This window comes from Zosterops lateralis (genome assembly GCF_965231275.1).
Source record: "Zosterops lateralis genome assembly, chromosome: 2".
Taxonomy (NCBI): domain Eukaryota; kingdom Metazoa; phylum Chordata; class Aves; order Passeriformes; family Zosteropidae; genus Zosterops; species Zosterops lateralis.
The window spans coordinates 86,699,154-86,715,124 of record NC_139763.1 but is presented as its reverse complement, the minus strand read 5'-3'; the positions used below and the strand labels follow the sequence as shown (position 1 = coordinate 86,715,124).

General features: G+C 44.4%; 1 protein-coding gene across 1 annotated transcript; it reads right to left on the bottom strand.

The window, feature by feature from the left end:
- Positions 1-168: 168 nt before the first annotated feature.
- On the bottom strand, positions 169-12,207 carry CLNS1A (chloride nucleotide-sensitive channel 1A). Its single transcript, XM_083854878.1, has 7 exons — positions 12,052-12,207; positions 9,320-9,456; positions 6,996-7,103; positions 6,182-6,292; positions 5,568-5,741; positions 3,509-3,593; positions 169-967 (listed from the first exon to the last, which is right to left on the bottom strand). The coding sequence occupies exons 1-6, from the start codon at positions 12,198-12,200 to the stop codon at positions 3,526-3,528; spliced, it is 747 nt and encodes a 248-aa protein (XP_083711004.1). The 5' UTR covers positions 12,201-12,207; the 3' UTR covers positions 169-967; positions 3,509-3,525.
- Positions 12,208-15,971: the final 3,764 nt, after the last annotated feature.

Below are 15,971 nucleotides of genomic sequence, written 5' to 3'. Positions count from 1 at the left end.
CTGTCACAGGCACACTCTGCAAATGCTCTGCCCTTTAATCCTCACATCCAGATAAATGATGAAAATGGCTTTGGCTTCACTGAAGAGTATTGCAGAAGAGAATTCTGAAATTCAAGGGCTCAAACTGCTTGTTGAAGTAAAGGAGAGAGAATTGCAACAGTGAGCTGGTTGTGAGATACAAAAATCTTAGTTTATTTAACAATGTTAACATTTAATACAAAGACACAAAACAGTTCTCTTTGTCCGGACCTTACAAACTTTATTCCATCTCCTCTACCACCCAAACTCAGCTTTCAGAGAAATGAAAGGAATAGCACTGAAATGATAAAGCCAGTCACTTGAGGGGGTTTTAATTTAGCTTTTCTTTCAATCCTTGGCCAACCCTATTTCCTTTTAGTCGTAACATTTCTGTTCCCATTTCTACGCCACAGAGTCAATGACAAGTAAAAAAATATGAAAAATTCTAGGACAATCTAAATTTCTGTTCTACTTACAGTTTTATTTCTCAAGTCCTAGAATTCCTACAAAGGCTTCTTTAAAAGGCCAGAGAGTTTGGTCAGAGTGACTGTGGCTGCCCCATCCCTGGAAGTGTTCACATCCAGGTTAGGATGAGGTCCTGAGCAACCTGATCTACTCAATGGCATCGATGCCCATGGCAGGTGGGGTTGGAACCAGATGATCTTTATGGTCTGTTCCAACCCAAATCATTCTTGATTCTGTGAAATGACCCCTGATTAGCCCCATTCAAGTGTTAGATGCAAGAGGTTTTACTGTTTTTGTTTATTTTATTTTTTTTTTAAATAACCCCAATAGTGGTCACAAATGTCAAGCCCTGTTTTAAACATCTCTACAAGCATTTATAGACCTAGCTGTCTAAACTCAGGTCATTAAAAGAAAGGTTAACTCCCGATAGTCACTGCAATGCCTTCGGTTTTACAGCTTATTCTGGAAGTGCCACAAGAAGAATCTGAAAGACAAGACACACAAGTTTACAGCACTGGCATTAAAACAAAAGGTAATTAAGCATCACAGAGCAGTAGCTATCTGCTGGTTGCAGTCAGAGGACAGCACTTGACTACAGGCCCATGAATTCTCAGAAGGGCTGAACACCTTTGCCTTTGGCAGCAGCTCTAACTCAGGTCAGCTAAGGACAGCATGTGCTCACAGCAGACACCAGGCTGCCCTGGCAGACCCTGCTGCACCCGCACACAGACACACCAGTTGCTTCAGAACAATTGCTGCAGCCTCGTGATGCCACAGACAAAACAACACTTATTGCAGGAACACTGGAAATGTCCTACACCAAGTGCCAGCAAGTCCTTCCAGGAGCTTCAGCAGGAAACTGTCACATCTCATTTGGGTGGCAATGCAACATGAGCATCACACAAGGGCATTGTTTGGGAGGCAGGGCAGCACATTGCTCTCGAAGGGATCACCAACAAGATGTTCCTGTAGGTCATTTTGCAGTTCAGGAGATAAAAGGCCAGGCTGCTCCATGGAGTACTCACAAGATCACAGCACGTTCCCTCTCCACCCCTACATACAGAGTGTAGAGCCAAGCCACCCTCTGAGCAGGGCTATTGGCACAGACCTCCAAAAACTGTCCTTGTCACTTTCTACCTTCAGTTCTTTATTGCTGCCTTAGATCCTAGATTCCTAAACCTCCTTAAATTACATTCACACACTCAGGCTGGTAGTTACTCTAAAAAGGGCCATCCCAAACTGCTACTGGAGCGATGTCACTGCAGCACCTGACACTGCACTCGTCACCTGATCAGCTCCAATAGGGATCAGCCCCTCAGCTGTGATCAGCACAAGCAGAGGCACAGGAGGAAATCCCCTCCAGTGCCCTCTCACAGCATTCATCGCCCACAGGCACATACTGTACCACGGAAGGCACAGTAGTAATTCCACTAACCAACGCTACTTCTTACCGGGTACTTACTTTGTCCTTTTCTAGAAGGAAGGTCTACAACACTTCCACCAGCACTTTCAGGCTTCTTAGAGATCTGCTATCAGCTACTAAGTCTCCTTAATCCAGTTAAATTTTAACCAGGATAATAGATAAAGCAGTCAAATTTGAAGTTTTCAATAGCATGATTTTTTTTTATAAGCCATTGACCAAAGTAATCTTGGAGATGGAGTCATCAGAGCCTAAATTTCCATTCACTTACTAAGATAAACCTGATCTATAGCTAAAGGCTTTTCTCTGATTTTTAAGTGTGTCCTTTACCAAACTGGAGGACCTTCCAGTGGCAGGAAAACCAGTATCCAGATTTTTTTTTAAGAACTCCTCTCTGTTCTGCAAAGTCTTTCACAGGGTAGAAATGCAACTACAGAAGTTTGAGCTCTTACACCAGACGATAAATCCAATTTAGGAGCAGTGGCAGTGGTGGATGTCAGTAAGAGAACACGAGGCTACTCTGAGACTTTCAGAATTGCAGCAGCAAAAAAAAATAAGCAAGAGAGGAGGAATGCAGGTATGCAGCACCCCTCCACAACAGCCCTCCTCAGGGACTGCAGCCTCTTTCTTTGTGAAATTGTAATCCCTAATCAACTTTTTCCCCCCTTTCCTTTCAGTGTGTCACACTCCTTTCTGTGTCCCTTTCCTCCTTCCTCCCCTGAGCTTTTGGCTGTCTGCTCCACAGCTGCTCTCTCTGGCATTTCAAGTGGGATAGATGGACACTCCCTTTAAGGTAAGGGCTGTCAGTCTCCCTTCTGAGATGGGCAGAAGAGCTGGGACAACACAGCACCACTTGAGCAGCACATACAGACTTGGCACTGCTGAAGCAAGGGTGACATCACAACCCCGCTGTGCCTGTGCATCTCTACAGACAGTCCCAGAAAAAGCTGCTCTTCTTCTCCCTCTCAGCACCAGCAGGGAGCCACTGGCACATCTTGTAATGCTACTAAGAGGAGAAAAGCAACACAGGTGATGGAAGACAAGGGATCACACTGCCACATCCACCTGAGCAGGGTGTTGTCTCTAAGCTGTTCACTCCTGAGAGCAATCCCATCCTCCAGACAGCTCAGTAACTTTACCAGGAACTGTTCCTGCTCTGCTTATAATGGAGGAAGAGCTGGACTTGCAGTGCTGTGAAGAGGCTTGCCCCCTGCAACAGCATGGGAAATCCTACACACTAAGGGCAAACAACAGATACTAAAGACAGTAACTTCCAGGGATGCCTCCAGCATTCATATATCAGCATCTAAGAACCTTTGACATCACACAATTCTTAAATCAAAGGCTGACCTGTCTTCCAGACAGGCACATCCATGCAGGTTGCCTCTGCAGGGTAATGGTTTATGCCAATAGCATTTTGGCACAGATCATTAAATATCTTTCTGTATTTGTGGTAACTACAGCTCCCTTTTCCTTCTTCTATATCACCATCATCATCCTGACATCATGAAACACTTCCCGTAGCATCACATACATTACACAAATTACAGAGAGGGAAGGCTCTTGCAGGACGGACAAACATTGATGTGAGGATTCAGAACTTACAGCAGCACCTGTCCTCCTCAGTGATCAACTTCGGCATCTTCAAACTGCCCGGCAACTACTGGTGCAATGTCCATCTCCATCCCATCTGGAAAAAACAGCGCGTGCTCCGTCAACAAGGGATGAGGGTGACATTTTCACGGGAAAGAGAGAGGATGCCCTCTGCTGACAAGAGGTGGCCAGGACAGAAAACACCTTCACTGGAATTCTGAAAGCAGCCTAAAGAAACACTGATGGAGGCTCACAAGTTTCTGGGTTTGCTCCAGCACTGCTGGTCAGTCATTTAAAGATGTCACTGCTTCCTACAACCTCATCTCACCCTGTCTTATTAAAGGACTTAAACACTAGATTTTAACTATTTCATGTTTTAAATGAAGTTTAAGAGTAACAAATGTCATGATTCCTTTGAATAATTTCATTATAGCAGAAAGAGGCTGTATCCTGTTCTGAAACAATAATTGAAAAGAAAATTTGTCCTATACTACAATGTCAAAAAATAAAGTAACTCTGAAACTGAGCAGCCCTGGGGATATTTATAATTGCAGCAAACCAAGAAGCAGTACTGTGGCAAATAAGATTAGGAAAGTAAACAAAACTGATGATGATGACTCTGAGACATGTGACATACTTGCTGCTCAATTTATATTCATTTCTGAAATTTTGGGATTCAGAAATCTGATTAAATTTTCAAACAAAGGGCATTGTTGAAACAGGAGTCTATCACCCCTATGGTTGTCTTTACATAAATTTATTCAGAATTGCAGAACAAAGAAAGCCTGAAAACAACTGACAAAAGAAATAAGATTTAAAACCTCTCCCTGCAGATGAGAACAAATTAGTTATTATTTTCTAGAAATCCACAACTCCTGCATCATTTTACATCTTTCAAAAACATGAGGGCATACAAAAAGCACTGCAATTTAAATATAAAAAAAAGAAGCAGTGCTACCAAACTACTTCCCTGTTCTTCCCCCTGATAATACATTGCTCTAGTGAAAACAGCACACAGAAAAGACAGTCTGAGAAATCAGGTGTTTTTTCCCCAACAAAAAAGATATTTTACTCCTTAAATACACACTTAAATGATCAACAGAATTAAGAGACAACATCCTACAGAAAAATAATCTTTTTTTTACTAAATCTGTTTCAGTGTGTTTGAATGATTCAGAATTCACCCTGAACTCTGTTAAGATAACTGTTATAATTTAGGGTATCAGAAACAAAACAAAAACAAAAACAAAAACACAAAACAAAACAAAACAAAAAAAAAAAAAAAAAAAAAAAAAAAACACAAAAAACACCCACACACACAAAATCAAAACCCAAATAAAAACTACAACTCATTTAGAGTAGAAACTGCTTCCTAACCTTGGTGTAGACTGGTAAGTTTAGGGCTTTTTTAATCCTAAATGAACTCCACTTTACCACTGTTCCAGGAAATCATATCAGGAAGAATCAAGTGTTCTTACCACTGAAGGGCTCACTCTTCAACTGAGCAGCTCTCAAGCCAGAGCAGGCAACAGGGTGCCCACAGGGCCACAGGCACATGGGTGATCCCTCATGGCATCACACCTGCCATGTCCTGCTTTATGGAACTCCAAACTGGAGAACCACCACTTCCATACCATAGAACCACAGAATGGTTTGGATTGGAAGGGACCTTACAGCCACAGGCAGGGACTTCTCCCACTAGAGCAGGTTGCTCAAAGCCACATCCAGCCTGGTCTTGAACACTTCCAGGGATGGGCATCCACAGCTTCTTCGGGCAAGTGGTTTACCATCCTCATGGTAAAAAAATCTCTCCTTTTATCATGTGAATCTCACCTCCTTTGGTTTGAAGCCATTCCCCCTTGTCCTACAGCAACTGGCCTTACAAAATGTCCCATCTGTCCCCATCTTTAAGTACTAAAAGGCCTCAGTAAGGTCTCTCCAGAGGCTGAACAACCCAAACTCTCTCAGCCTGTTTCCATAGCAGAGGTGCTCCAAACTCCTGATCATCTTCATGACCTCCTCTGGACCCACTCCAGTAGGTATAACTTAGTAAAACAAAAGCATGTCTTACCTTCAAACTCCCTTATGGAGTCCTCTGTTCTCACTCCAGCCATGTTGTACTGGGTGCTGACAGACTGGGCTAACATGCCTTCTAACCTCTCCAGCGTGGCCTGGCCCTCTGCAGTTAAATGTGACAATCCCTCTTCGTATGTGTAAAAGCTTGGGATGTCACCTTGTTCTAGCTCTGCAAAAACAAGTTTATGTTTAGCAGACCTAAGTATAGGAGCCAGAAACACACAGAGGTGGAGGAACAGGGGAGCAGCTGGGCAAATTATGCTCAGATTAACTGACTGAGATTAAAAAGCTGCTTACATCAGGTACAGAATACACACAACAATGTGAACTGACCACACAGCAGCACAGCACTGACCCTGGGCTAGCACAGCCACTGGGAACAGCAAAGGCTGCTCTTTGTGCCCCTGGCTTTGGAGAGCCAGAACAATGCTTTTGCTGAATTCCTGTCATCTGTGACAGCCAAACTACGAGTTTTCTGTAGATGTATGAATTTCTGTACTGTGCCCTTGACAAAAGGGATGTTTAGGCAAGATGAGTAACAAACAGTTATGACAGACACCAGGTATCCAAGTGCTGGCAGGTATTTCAAAAGAAGCAGCTGTTACCAACCGCGGGCCTCAACGTCGTACTCGTCCCCTTCGTAATCGTTGTCCGAGTCCTCGTCATCCGGGTCTGGGTGCAGGGCCTGGCACTCACACATGGCTGAGAACATGGCTTCCACTGCAGGAACACAAGGGAACACAAACCTCCAGCAACATCCCAAAGCAACAGGCAAGAAACCCTGCCCCGAGTGATCACAGGGAGTCAGAATATCCCTTCAGCAGAACCACAACTGAAAACATCATCCAACAAGCCAGAAGCTGTGTAAGAAGCAAATCAGGTTTCAGAGATCCAGCCTGGTGCTTTATTTCATGGATGATAAAGGTTTATCTCTGGACAATTCTGTCTGTGGTTACCTACTGCAGAAATCCTTGCAGCATCTCATCCATCAGATTCCTAAGAGAGGAATCCAACTCTCTAAGTTCCACACCAGACACGATATGACAGCTTTCCAGTGGTAAGGGCATTAGCATGTTTCTAATGAAATTGTCACTGACTCAAATGTCATTGAATTTGTAATTAAAGACATTTCCCATATATATGCTCTGCAAATGTATATAAGAGAGATTATCCACGTTCTATATTTAAACTCAACAGTTTCTATTTTAAAGCATTGGAATTTTCCTTGAGGAGCAGCTGCTTGAAAGAGTCCATTTTCAAGCCAGATAAAACAATTTCATTTGTTCTTTCCAGCGCACGGGAATCAAGTCACTAGAGAAGGACACTGAAGGATCCTTCAGATGGTATTTACAACTCTACACCCAAGTGTCCTCCACATATAACCAGGACTTCAAAGTAAAACACAATTCCCACTTGCACTTACAGGCTGATTTGTCGCCAGGCACGAATCTGAATTCCGCAATCGGTTCAATGTCGTCATCGCTGTCGTCCTCCTCTCCCCCTTCAGTCACGGGAGCCTCTTTTGTCTCCTCTTTAAGAAATTGAAAGATTTAGAAGAAACATGTTTATTGTGGGAAAAAAAAAAAAAAAGGTCACATTTCTTTATTCCTTCAGGAGCACACACATAATCATATCAGAAACAACTGAAGAGAGGCACAAAACCTCCACTCTGTTCTCCCAAAAAAGCCCATGAGACTCCAAGACCCACATAGATGCATGAGGGCCTCAACAACACACTTTCAACACACGTGAAAACTTTTCTGTTTATAACTTAAGGAATAAAGGCTTCTATACTCGTCACGCAATGTATTCAAGTATTTCAGGAAAACTGCCTGATTCCTATTAAAAACGACAATGCTCAAAACCCCCTAATTCACAATTGTTATCATTTTTTAAATCACATGGATTTTTTTTATGGATCCTTAACATTACTGTCACGAAATCAGCTGGCTTCCAGTGTGGCCCCTCACAGGGGACTCTGACATGTGCAGAGGGATCTCTGCTCCATTTCCAACATTCCCAGTCAGCCAGCAAGATGTCAGAAGCAAAAAGTGCACCCAGAACCAGCGACAACGGCGGTGCTTCCTGACTTCAGTACACCATGGACATGAATAAATAAGCATCAGTGTGGTGCTTCATTTTCTGTCAATAGAAACTCCACAAAAACAGCAGCAGTTCCACACTTTCAGGCTGGGGACACTGCACTGACAGCCTCAAAAGTGCACAATTATTTTCTACAGGAGAAGAGGCTGTCCCTCAGAGAGTGGTTTTTATCACACACCAAACTGGCACCACCAAGAATACAAAGATGCCAAGAAGCTGCCAGCCAGCTGCCCCAAAAGTGAAGTGTAAAAGGAAGCTACCCAGCTCTTTTCCAACTGACACCCGCAGGCACAGCTTGTTACTGCTGAGTCCAGCTCTTTGTTTTCAGTGCAGCCAACCTCTGAGTGCCTTTTGCTAAAAAAGGGGTGAGGACAAGGCACAAACACACAGAGAGCACATGCAAAACTTTCAGAGGAAGAACACAATGTACCCTGCAAAACTGAGAGTGAAGACTCCTGAAGCCAACTAAGTGGAAAGGTTTAACATTATTCAGCAGTTAAAATTCCAGGCCAGGGCTAGACTTTAAAAAGTAAAACCTACCTGCTGTGGAAGAGTTACTGTAGGCAGAGTTAATAGACTAAAAAATATACCCACAAAAAATACCCATTAAAAATCAGCCTATTAAGGATTTCTAGATAAAGGCTTTCACAGGATATCCATATTTTCAAATGCCATAATCGGAATGAATTAAAAGCTACAAACAGTATCTTTCTTCAGATGAGGCTCTTTTTACGTCAAAATAAGCACAGTTAAAGGAAAATGAGGAAGAAGAATCTAGAGGCGTATGTAAATGTCCTCTTACTATTTGTAGTGATAGACTGTCAGAGAACATTAGAAACATAACAGAAGGAAATAATGAAGAACACTAATAGCTTAAAAGCATCTCCACCCCCTCAGAGTCTTGTCATTACTTTCTGGATACATTAAAAAAAATAAAATTAAATGCCAGATTTTAACCTTTAGCTGTGATGATCAGTAGGCATGAAGGGGATAAGGAGACCTGCTCAAGACCTAACACTAATTTCATCTTCAATTGCAATGGCAGTTTTTGACACACTTAAAATATTAACAGGTCTGCCAGAAGAAAAATATTTATATATATATATATATATAAAAATACAATCTTCAAACAAACAATGAAACAGAAAGCTTGCTTTCTCTACATCAAAGCAAGAATGGTCATAAAGATGGGCTTTGTGGGCCATCTACAAAGATTCATTAAAGCCTAGTAACATGACCTATTGCCTTTTCTTGTTTGTATTTAACCAAGCTGTGGGAGAAAATGAATGAAAAGTTCCCTGGCTGTGAAACAGCAGGAATTCATCGAGCCTGGAGAGGGCAGCAACATTAACATAAATTCAATAAAGAAAAAAGTGTACTCAAGATGGAATCACAGGGAGACTGGCAGAGAACTAAATTGTTTAAAACAGTGTAAGAGGAGGGCAGAGAACTGATTCTCAGCAGTTTCAGTGTACACAGTCACAAGCTGAGAGGAAAACTGTAAAGAAGTGATTCTAAATAAATGCTAAGCTCTGCTTAGGAAAATGAAAATAAAAGCAATTACTTAAAATCAACATTTCTCCCTTCTGAGGAGGAAATCCTGTCTCTCAGGACTGTGTGGGAGCAGCAAGCAACACTCCTTACCTTCGAACTTGGCGTTCACCATGACGTACAAGTGATCCCTTGGGAAGGCGCTCAGGTCCCTGGAGACCGCATGTAAACTTATGGTGGGGTAATCCAAGGAGAAGCCAACTCCAGAGTTTTCCAGCCAAGACAGGCGACTGACAAGGGAGGAAAAAAAGAAGAGACAAGTTAGAAACTACCAGAGTAATCCACAGTACCTGATTCAAGCCTGCAGAAAAGCAAACCAACCCCAAAAAGTGAGTAATTATGGACAAGGCACTTAGCCCATTCTGTGGGCATACACGGTCCTGGACCTGCCTGAACAGGACTTTACAACAGCATTAACTGATGGCTGAGGTAAAAGACACCTTTGCCTAAAGAATGTGAAGTTAAGAACCTTACACACACCACAACTTTATCACATTCACACTAAATGCTGAATTTCCCTCCCTGCTTCCCCATTTTCTCCTCCCTGCAGATATCTATCATTCCAGAAGTTCCAGAGTGTGATTTGTAACTCAAGCTATTAACGGTGGTTTTCCAAGACAAAGAGGACTCTGAAAGGCAAGTCAGTGTCACAATTCCTAGAGGATTCTAGATCTGATGTGGGTATAGCCTATATGTCATAAAACAGCCAGTTCTGTGATCTCCACGCACAACTTACACGCCATAGACTCTGCTTTCCACACTTTCAGTGCCATCCCTAACCACAGCAAGAGGCAGCACAGGTTGTCACCACCAGGATGCTGCCTCCTTCATCAATCAGCATCTTTCTAGACACTGAGAAATCAAACTCAAACCAGATTTGGGTGCCTGTAATCAATAATGTCACACAGTGAACAGAAATACTCAGGGCCAGAAAGCAAGACCTCCATCACGTGCAAAACTCAGCACTCACAAGCTTTTGTGGTGGGATGAAACCAATGGAAAGGTCACAGAAGACTCCTTGCCTTGGAAAATCTGGCTGAGAGCAAGAGATAGTGCAGTGGGACCAAGAAATTTATTTCCTAGCCTGAACTGTCCCGTCCTCAACGTTTACAGCTGCTGGTGGAGAGTCAGTACATGGATCAAGAGCCACACTGTGCTCCTGGGTGCCCCATTCTCCCACAGCACTCCTGCCAACACTGGTGTTTTCTGTTCATCCCAACAAGTGACTCTGGTGAAAGCTCTGTGATGCACCTGAAACTCGTGGAGAGGAAGCTGGCAGGCCTGTAGGTGCCTCACACAGAACTCTACTGAAAGCAACTTATAAGGAAACTCAACATTACATGTCCTCAGAGCAGATACCTCACAAACAGAAGTCCTGGTAGTTGTAACCAAACTAAATAAAACAGTGATCAAAATTCCAGAGAATTCCTCTCCAACACACCAACAACAAGCTCAGGTGGGGCAAAAGCTCCTCCAACAATATTGTCCATTTCATAGAAGCCTCCTAGTCTGAGGTGTTTAAAAGACAATTCACTCCTCAGTGCACTTTTAAATTATGTTTTTGTTCCAACAATGCTCTGCAGCTGCAGAATATATTATGAGTACTTTTCCATGGCTAAAGAAAATTTTGTTGTTTTAATCATCAACCTGTCTCCTTGAGCTATACAATGCAGGCACAATTGAAAGGAGACCATAAAGAGCTCAGATAACATCTTCCAGAATAACCAGACTGATTTCTGCCTAGTAAGAACAGTCTCCACATGATTAATGCAACATGAAAGACTTGACAGAACCAGAGTAGTTATTAACAACAGAAACCCAACAGTCCTGTCTACTCCTCTGTCAAAAGAGGAGAGCTGCCATGGTTTTAATTATAGAATGGTTTGGGTTGGAAGAGACCTGAAATATCATCTAGCTCCAAGCCACTATCTTGGGCAGGGACACCTTGCACTACACCAGGATGCTCAGAGCCCCATCCAGCCTGGCCTTGAGCACTGCCAGGGATGGGGCAGCCAGGACTGCCAGGGATGGGACATCCATCCACAGCTTCTCTGGGCAGCCTGTGCCAGAGTCTCGCCCTGCTCACAATACAGAATTTTCTCCTAATAACCAATCTAGTGCTCTTTTTCAGTTTGAAGCCATTCCTCGTCCTACCACTACAGTTCTTGTCAAAGAGGAACTTTGGTTTTCCTGCCCCTTCTGATACTGGGAGTTGCTGTGAGGTCTCCACACAACTTTCTCTTCTGAGAAACTGAACAAGAGGCTGAACAACCCCAACCTTCTCAGCCTGTCTTTGCAGCAGAGGGGTTCCAGTCCCCTTATTAACTTTGGGCTGTCTGCTGGACTTGCTCCAAGATTTCCAGATGCTTCTTCTGTTGGGGATTCCAGACCTGGATACAGCACTCCAGGTGGGCTCTCATAAAAGCAGAGGGGCAGAACTTCCTCTCTTGCCCAGCTGGCGCCAGGATACAGCTGCTTTCTGGGCTGCAAGCGCACATTTCTTCATCACGCTGAGTTTTACAGGATGGCTTGGGTGGAAAGGAACCGTACAGCTTTCTGGTTCCAAGGCCCTGCCGTGGGTAGGGACACCTAGACCCACTAGACCAGACCGCTCCAAGTCCCATCCAGCCCCGAATGCCCCGAATGTCCCGAATGCCAGCCGGGTCCCTGGCCCTGCCCGCTTTAAAACGAGCAGGAGCAGTGGGAGGCCCCGCAGAGCCCTGAGGGCTCCCCCACACCGCGGCCCTTCACCCCAACCCCCATCCCGGCCCCTCAGGGCCGTCCCGGGCAGCCTCCGAGGGCTCCCAGCCCCGTGTCCCCCGCACCTCTCGGCGATGTAGAGGGTGCCGGCGCCCAGGCTGCGCCCCGCCAGCAGCGCCTCCGTGTCCGGCTGCTGGTGGCGGACGCCGTCGGCGGGCGGCGGGAAGCGCTTCAGGAAGCTCATGGCGCCGCCGCCCTCCCCCTGCTCCACCATCGCCGCCGCCGCCGCCGGAAGCGGAACGCGCCGCTCTGTGACGTGATTCCGCCCGGGATGGGATGTCACCGCCCCGTGTTCCGCGGGGCTGCGGCCTGGGCCCGAGCTAAGTGGTCTTTGTCCGGAAAAGAGGAGCCAAGGGGAGCGCTGAGGGGGTGGCCGAGGGCTGGAGCGCCTCTGCTGAGGGGACAGGCCGGGAGCTCTTCTCAGAACGAAGAGGAGGCTCCAGGGAGACCTTGCAGCCCCTTCCAGTGCCTAAAGGGGGATACGAGAGAGCTGGAGAGGGACTTCGGACAAGGACATGAAGGGATAGGACAAGGAGAAAAGGCTTCAAGTTGACAGAGGGCGGAGTGAGACTGGATACTGGGAAGAAATTCTTCCCTGTGAGGGTGGTGAGGCCCTGGCACGGGTTGCCCAGGGGATTTGTGGCTGCCCCATCCCTGGCAGTGTCCAAGGCCAGGCCTGACGTGGCTCTGAGCAATCTCGTCTAGTGGAAGGTGTCCCTGTCCACGGCAGGGCTTCGGAACAAGATGTTTGGGACATCTCTTTAATGTTCCTTCCCACTGAAAACATTCAGATTCTATAACTGAAAGTACCAAGAGCAGTCAGAGAACCATTGAACATTCTGAATTGGAAGTGACCCACAATGATCATCAAGTCCATCTCCCAGCCCTGCACAGGACACCACAAGAACCACACCTTGTGCTTGAGAGCGTTGTCCAAATGCTTCTTGATCTCTGCCATATCTATTTTAGCTCTAAGCCTCAATGGACAGGTGACAAGAGGGAAGGACAAATACAGTGGCTTCTCAATTACCATTACTGGATGTATGCTGGAAGGGGAGTTTCTGGTGGGTGACCAACACCCAATGTCTCATAAATACACACAGAGAAGAAAAAGAAAATCACAAGTACCTGAATTGCCTGAAGGGTGTCCAGTTGCTTTCCCCCAGCAGTGATGAAGGTATTGCAGTGCCTGGCGAGCAGGGGTGTCTCAGGAGAGCTCATTGCAGGGATGGGAAGGCTGCCACCTCTCACGAGCACTGGCCTTGCTTCTTGCCCTGGATTTACACTTTCTCTTGCTACTGCAGTGAGAAACAGGGATTACTGATGTGTCTGTGAAGTACATCTCTGTCAGGGGATGCTTCTGTTAACACCATCAGTGAGACAGCATCACTGCAAACACCTTTTCCCTGACTTGTCTGGATGGCAAATGCTCCTGCCATAGCAACATACCAAAAGCCCATGCAAGCTGTTGGCTTGTCATGTGTGTTAACCTTCCCTTTTATCAGTTTAAATTTACTTTTTAGGAGTCATTTACCTACCTGTGTGCAAATGCAAGTTTTCACAAACAAGAACCAATTATTAACAAGATTGGGTCTCCATCTTTCCTTTCTCTGGACTTTCCTGGCTACAGTCTTGGATAGGAAAGAGCAGGACATAACATGATTCTCTTAGAGCTATTCACAAGGCTTTGGAAAACTGCTCAACTGTGCCTACCCATTTTGAATTTTAACTACACAAATAAGAACGCAAATAATCGTTACTCATACAAATACTCACCTAGACTGAAATGAAAGCAAATTCCACAAGGAAGTGGTATTTAAACACTGCTGGAATAGCTTGAAAAAGCAACAGAGGGAACAGGAGATGAGGAAAGGGGAGATTTTCAAGTTTGCCACACCAAGACACAAGTGGTCAACTGGAAACAAAAATTTGTAGTTCATCCAAGAACACAGATCAAACTATGGCAGCTGGTGGGAAGAGATCCAAATACATAGAAATATTATTCACTACACTTACTGGTTATAAAACAATGTTCCTGTTCATGTCCATCCCCTCTTACCTACTGTGGCTGTCATATCAGCCACAGAGAGTTCTCACCACCTTTGTACTTAACTCCAAATCACACAACTACTTTAGATCATTATAAATTAAGATTTCTGGGTGGTTTGGGTTGAATTACTGTTGGTTGAAGCTGCTGCAGAAACTCTGGAATAGTACAGAGTTTATTTCTCTTCCTGCATGCAAATCTTAGTCTTTCTTCTGTTGGTATACCACTCTTCCAAAAGAAAATGGGAAAAAAGGCAGGAAGTTGGTTTTGAGAATGAGGCACTAAAGGAGAAGAAATCCACATCTTCCTTATTTACACAATCTAGGCACTTCAAGAGTACTGAGAGCTGCACCTAAGAGAAGCTTAGAGGGGGAAGGCAGATGTTTCCTCTAAGTTTGAATGGAACAGAATGGCATTACCTGAAAACTTTTCTTCAGCTGTAAGAGCTTTAAGAAGTGAGTTAGGATCCAGCCCCACACTGATATCTGAACACTGGATGTCCAACAGTGATTTAGTCAACCAGGGCTGTGTACAGAGGCAATGAAGAGCAGTAGGTACCTTCACAGGGTTGTCATCTTAGCACAGGAGTCACCATACAGGGGAGCTTGTTTCTCTCCACAGCACTGCCTGCCGTAAGGTGGCCAGTTCAGACTTAGATACCCATTATCTGTTAAAAATGGAAATGTGAGGTTTTGGCAGTGGATTTGGAGCAAGAGAATGGATTTCACAGCAATTTCTCATCACTACAGAAACATGCAGCAGCTTGACTGCAGCCACAGACTCATTCAAAATAAAGATAGTCAGGTTTCAGCAATTCACACAGAGAAGCTACTTCTCTTCTTCGATTTGTTTCTTTCTCCCTGACTTTCTCCTGTTAAAGTCCTGAAATATCATCCATGTCCACTGTCTTTGCCACGTGTCAGAACATCTGCTTCTTCAGTGTGTCTCTGCAGACTTCCATTTTTTCCCCCATTTTTCCAGGTTTTACACATCTCAGCCTAAATAAATGAACCTGGCTCCTGTGTCAGGAACACCACGTGGACACCTCGTGGCTGTCTGCTGGCACAGCCTTCCTGGGTACAGTGCTGGCTGCAGGCACACTGGTTTTTGTCAAGTGACTGCAACATCACTACGAGATGAGATATAAAAGATGGAACACACACAAAACCATCGTGGCTGCAAAAACAAATCCATCAGGCCTTCCCCACCATCAGCCAGAGCTGCTCAAAGAAAGGAAGGTTCTGTCAGTTGAGCTGCCATAACAAAACCAACACAAACCAGGAGTTGCCCATTCCCATAGCAGGCAGTGGCACCATCAGGGGCTGGAACAATACACAGCAGCCATTACTCAGTGCTTGTTCTAAAATTAAAAAAGGCATGTGCACGTGTAATGCCCATTAAAAAGCACTTGTATCTGCAATACACATTATACTTTGTACATCAAGTTATTTCAATTTTTTTATTATGACAATTTACATGTCATATTTATATGAAAGAAATGACAGTAGATATTATAACAAAACCATTATGAAAGAAAAGTTACACAATTAGGCCTACAAGCTATAAAATGGCTTCAGGCCCAGCTTATACACAAAGAGTTCTGACCAGACTGTAGTGAGAGACAACGCTGAACAATTCATTAACAAAAATATTGGCACCAGCCTTAACATTTTTTCTTACTTCATTTACAAGGAATACAGTATTTAAACAGTTGTGTACTGCAAATCTAAAAACATTAGCTGTTAATAAACTGCAGTTAACCCTTTGAGCACTATGCCACCATGATTTCCATTTAAAAAAGTTTTAACGCAGCATGTTTTACATGCACGTGATATTACCAGTGGGAGGGAAAAGACAGTGAAAGCACCACCCAATTTATGTGCAACAAGAATAACACTTCCAGTTTTTTCAAGGTATCTCCCCCCCCTTCCACACACA

Bases quoted from the DNA above. Each gene is read 5' to 3' on its own strand.
- CLNS1A (XM_083854878.1), bottom strand. From the start codon at position 12,200: ATGGTGGAGCAGGGGGAGGGCGGCGGCGCCATGAGCTTCCTGAAGCGC. The intron at 6,293-6,995 runs GTAAGTGCAAGT...GTGTTCCTGCAG, and splicing joins GCCTGGCGACAAATCAGCCT to TGGAAGCCATGTTCTCAGCC. The intron at 5,742-6,181 runs GTTGGTAACAGC...TTGTTTTTGCAG, and splicing joins GTACGACGTTGAGGCCCGCG to AGCTAGAACAAGGTGACATC.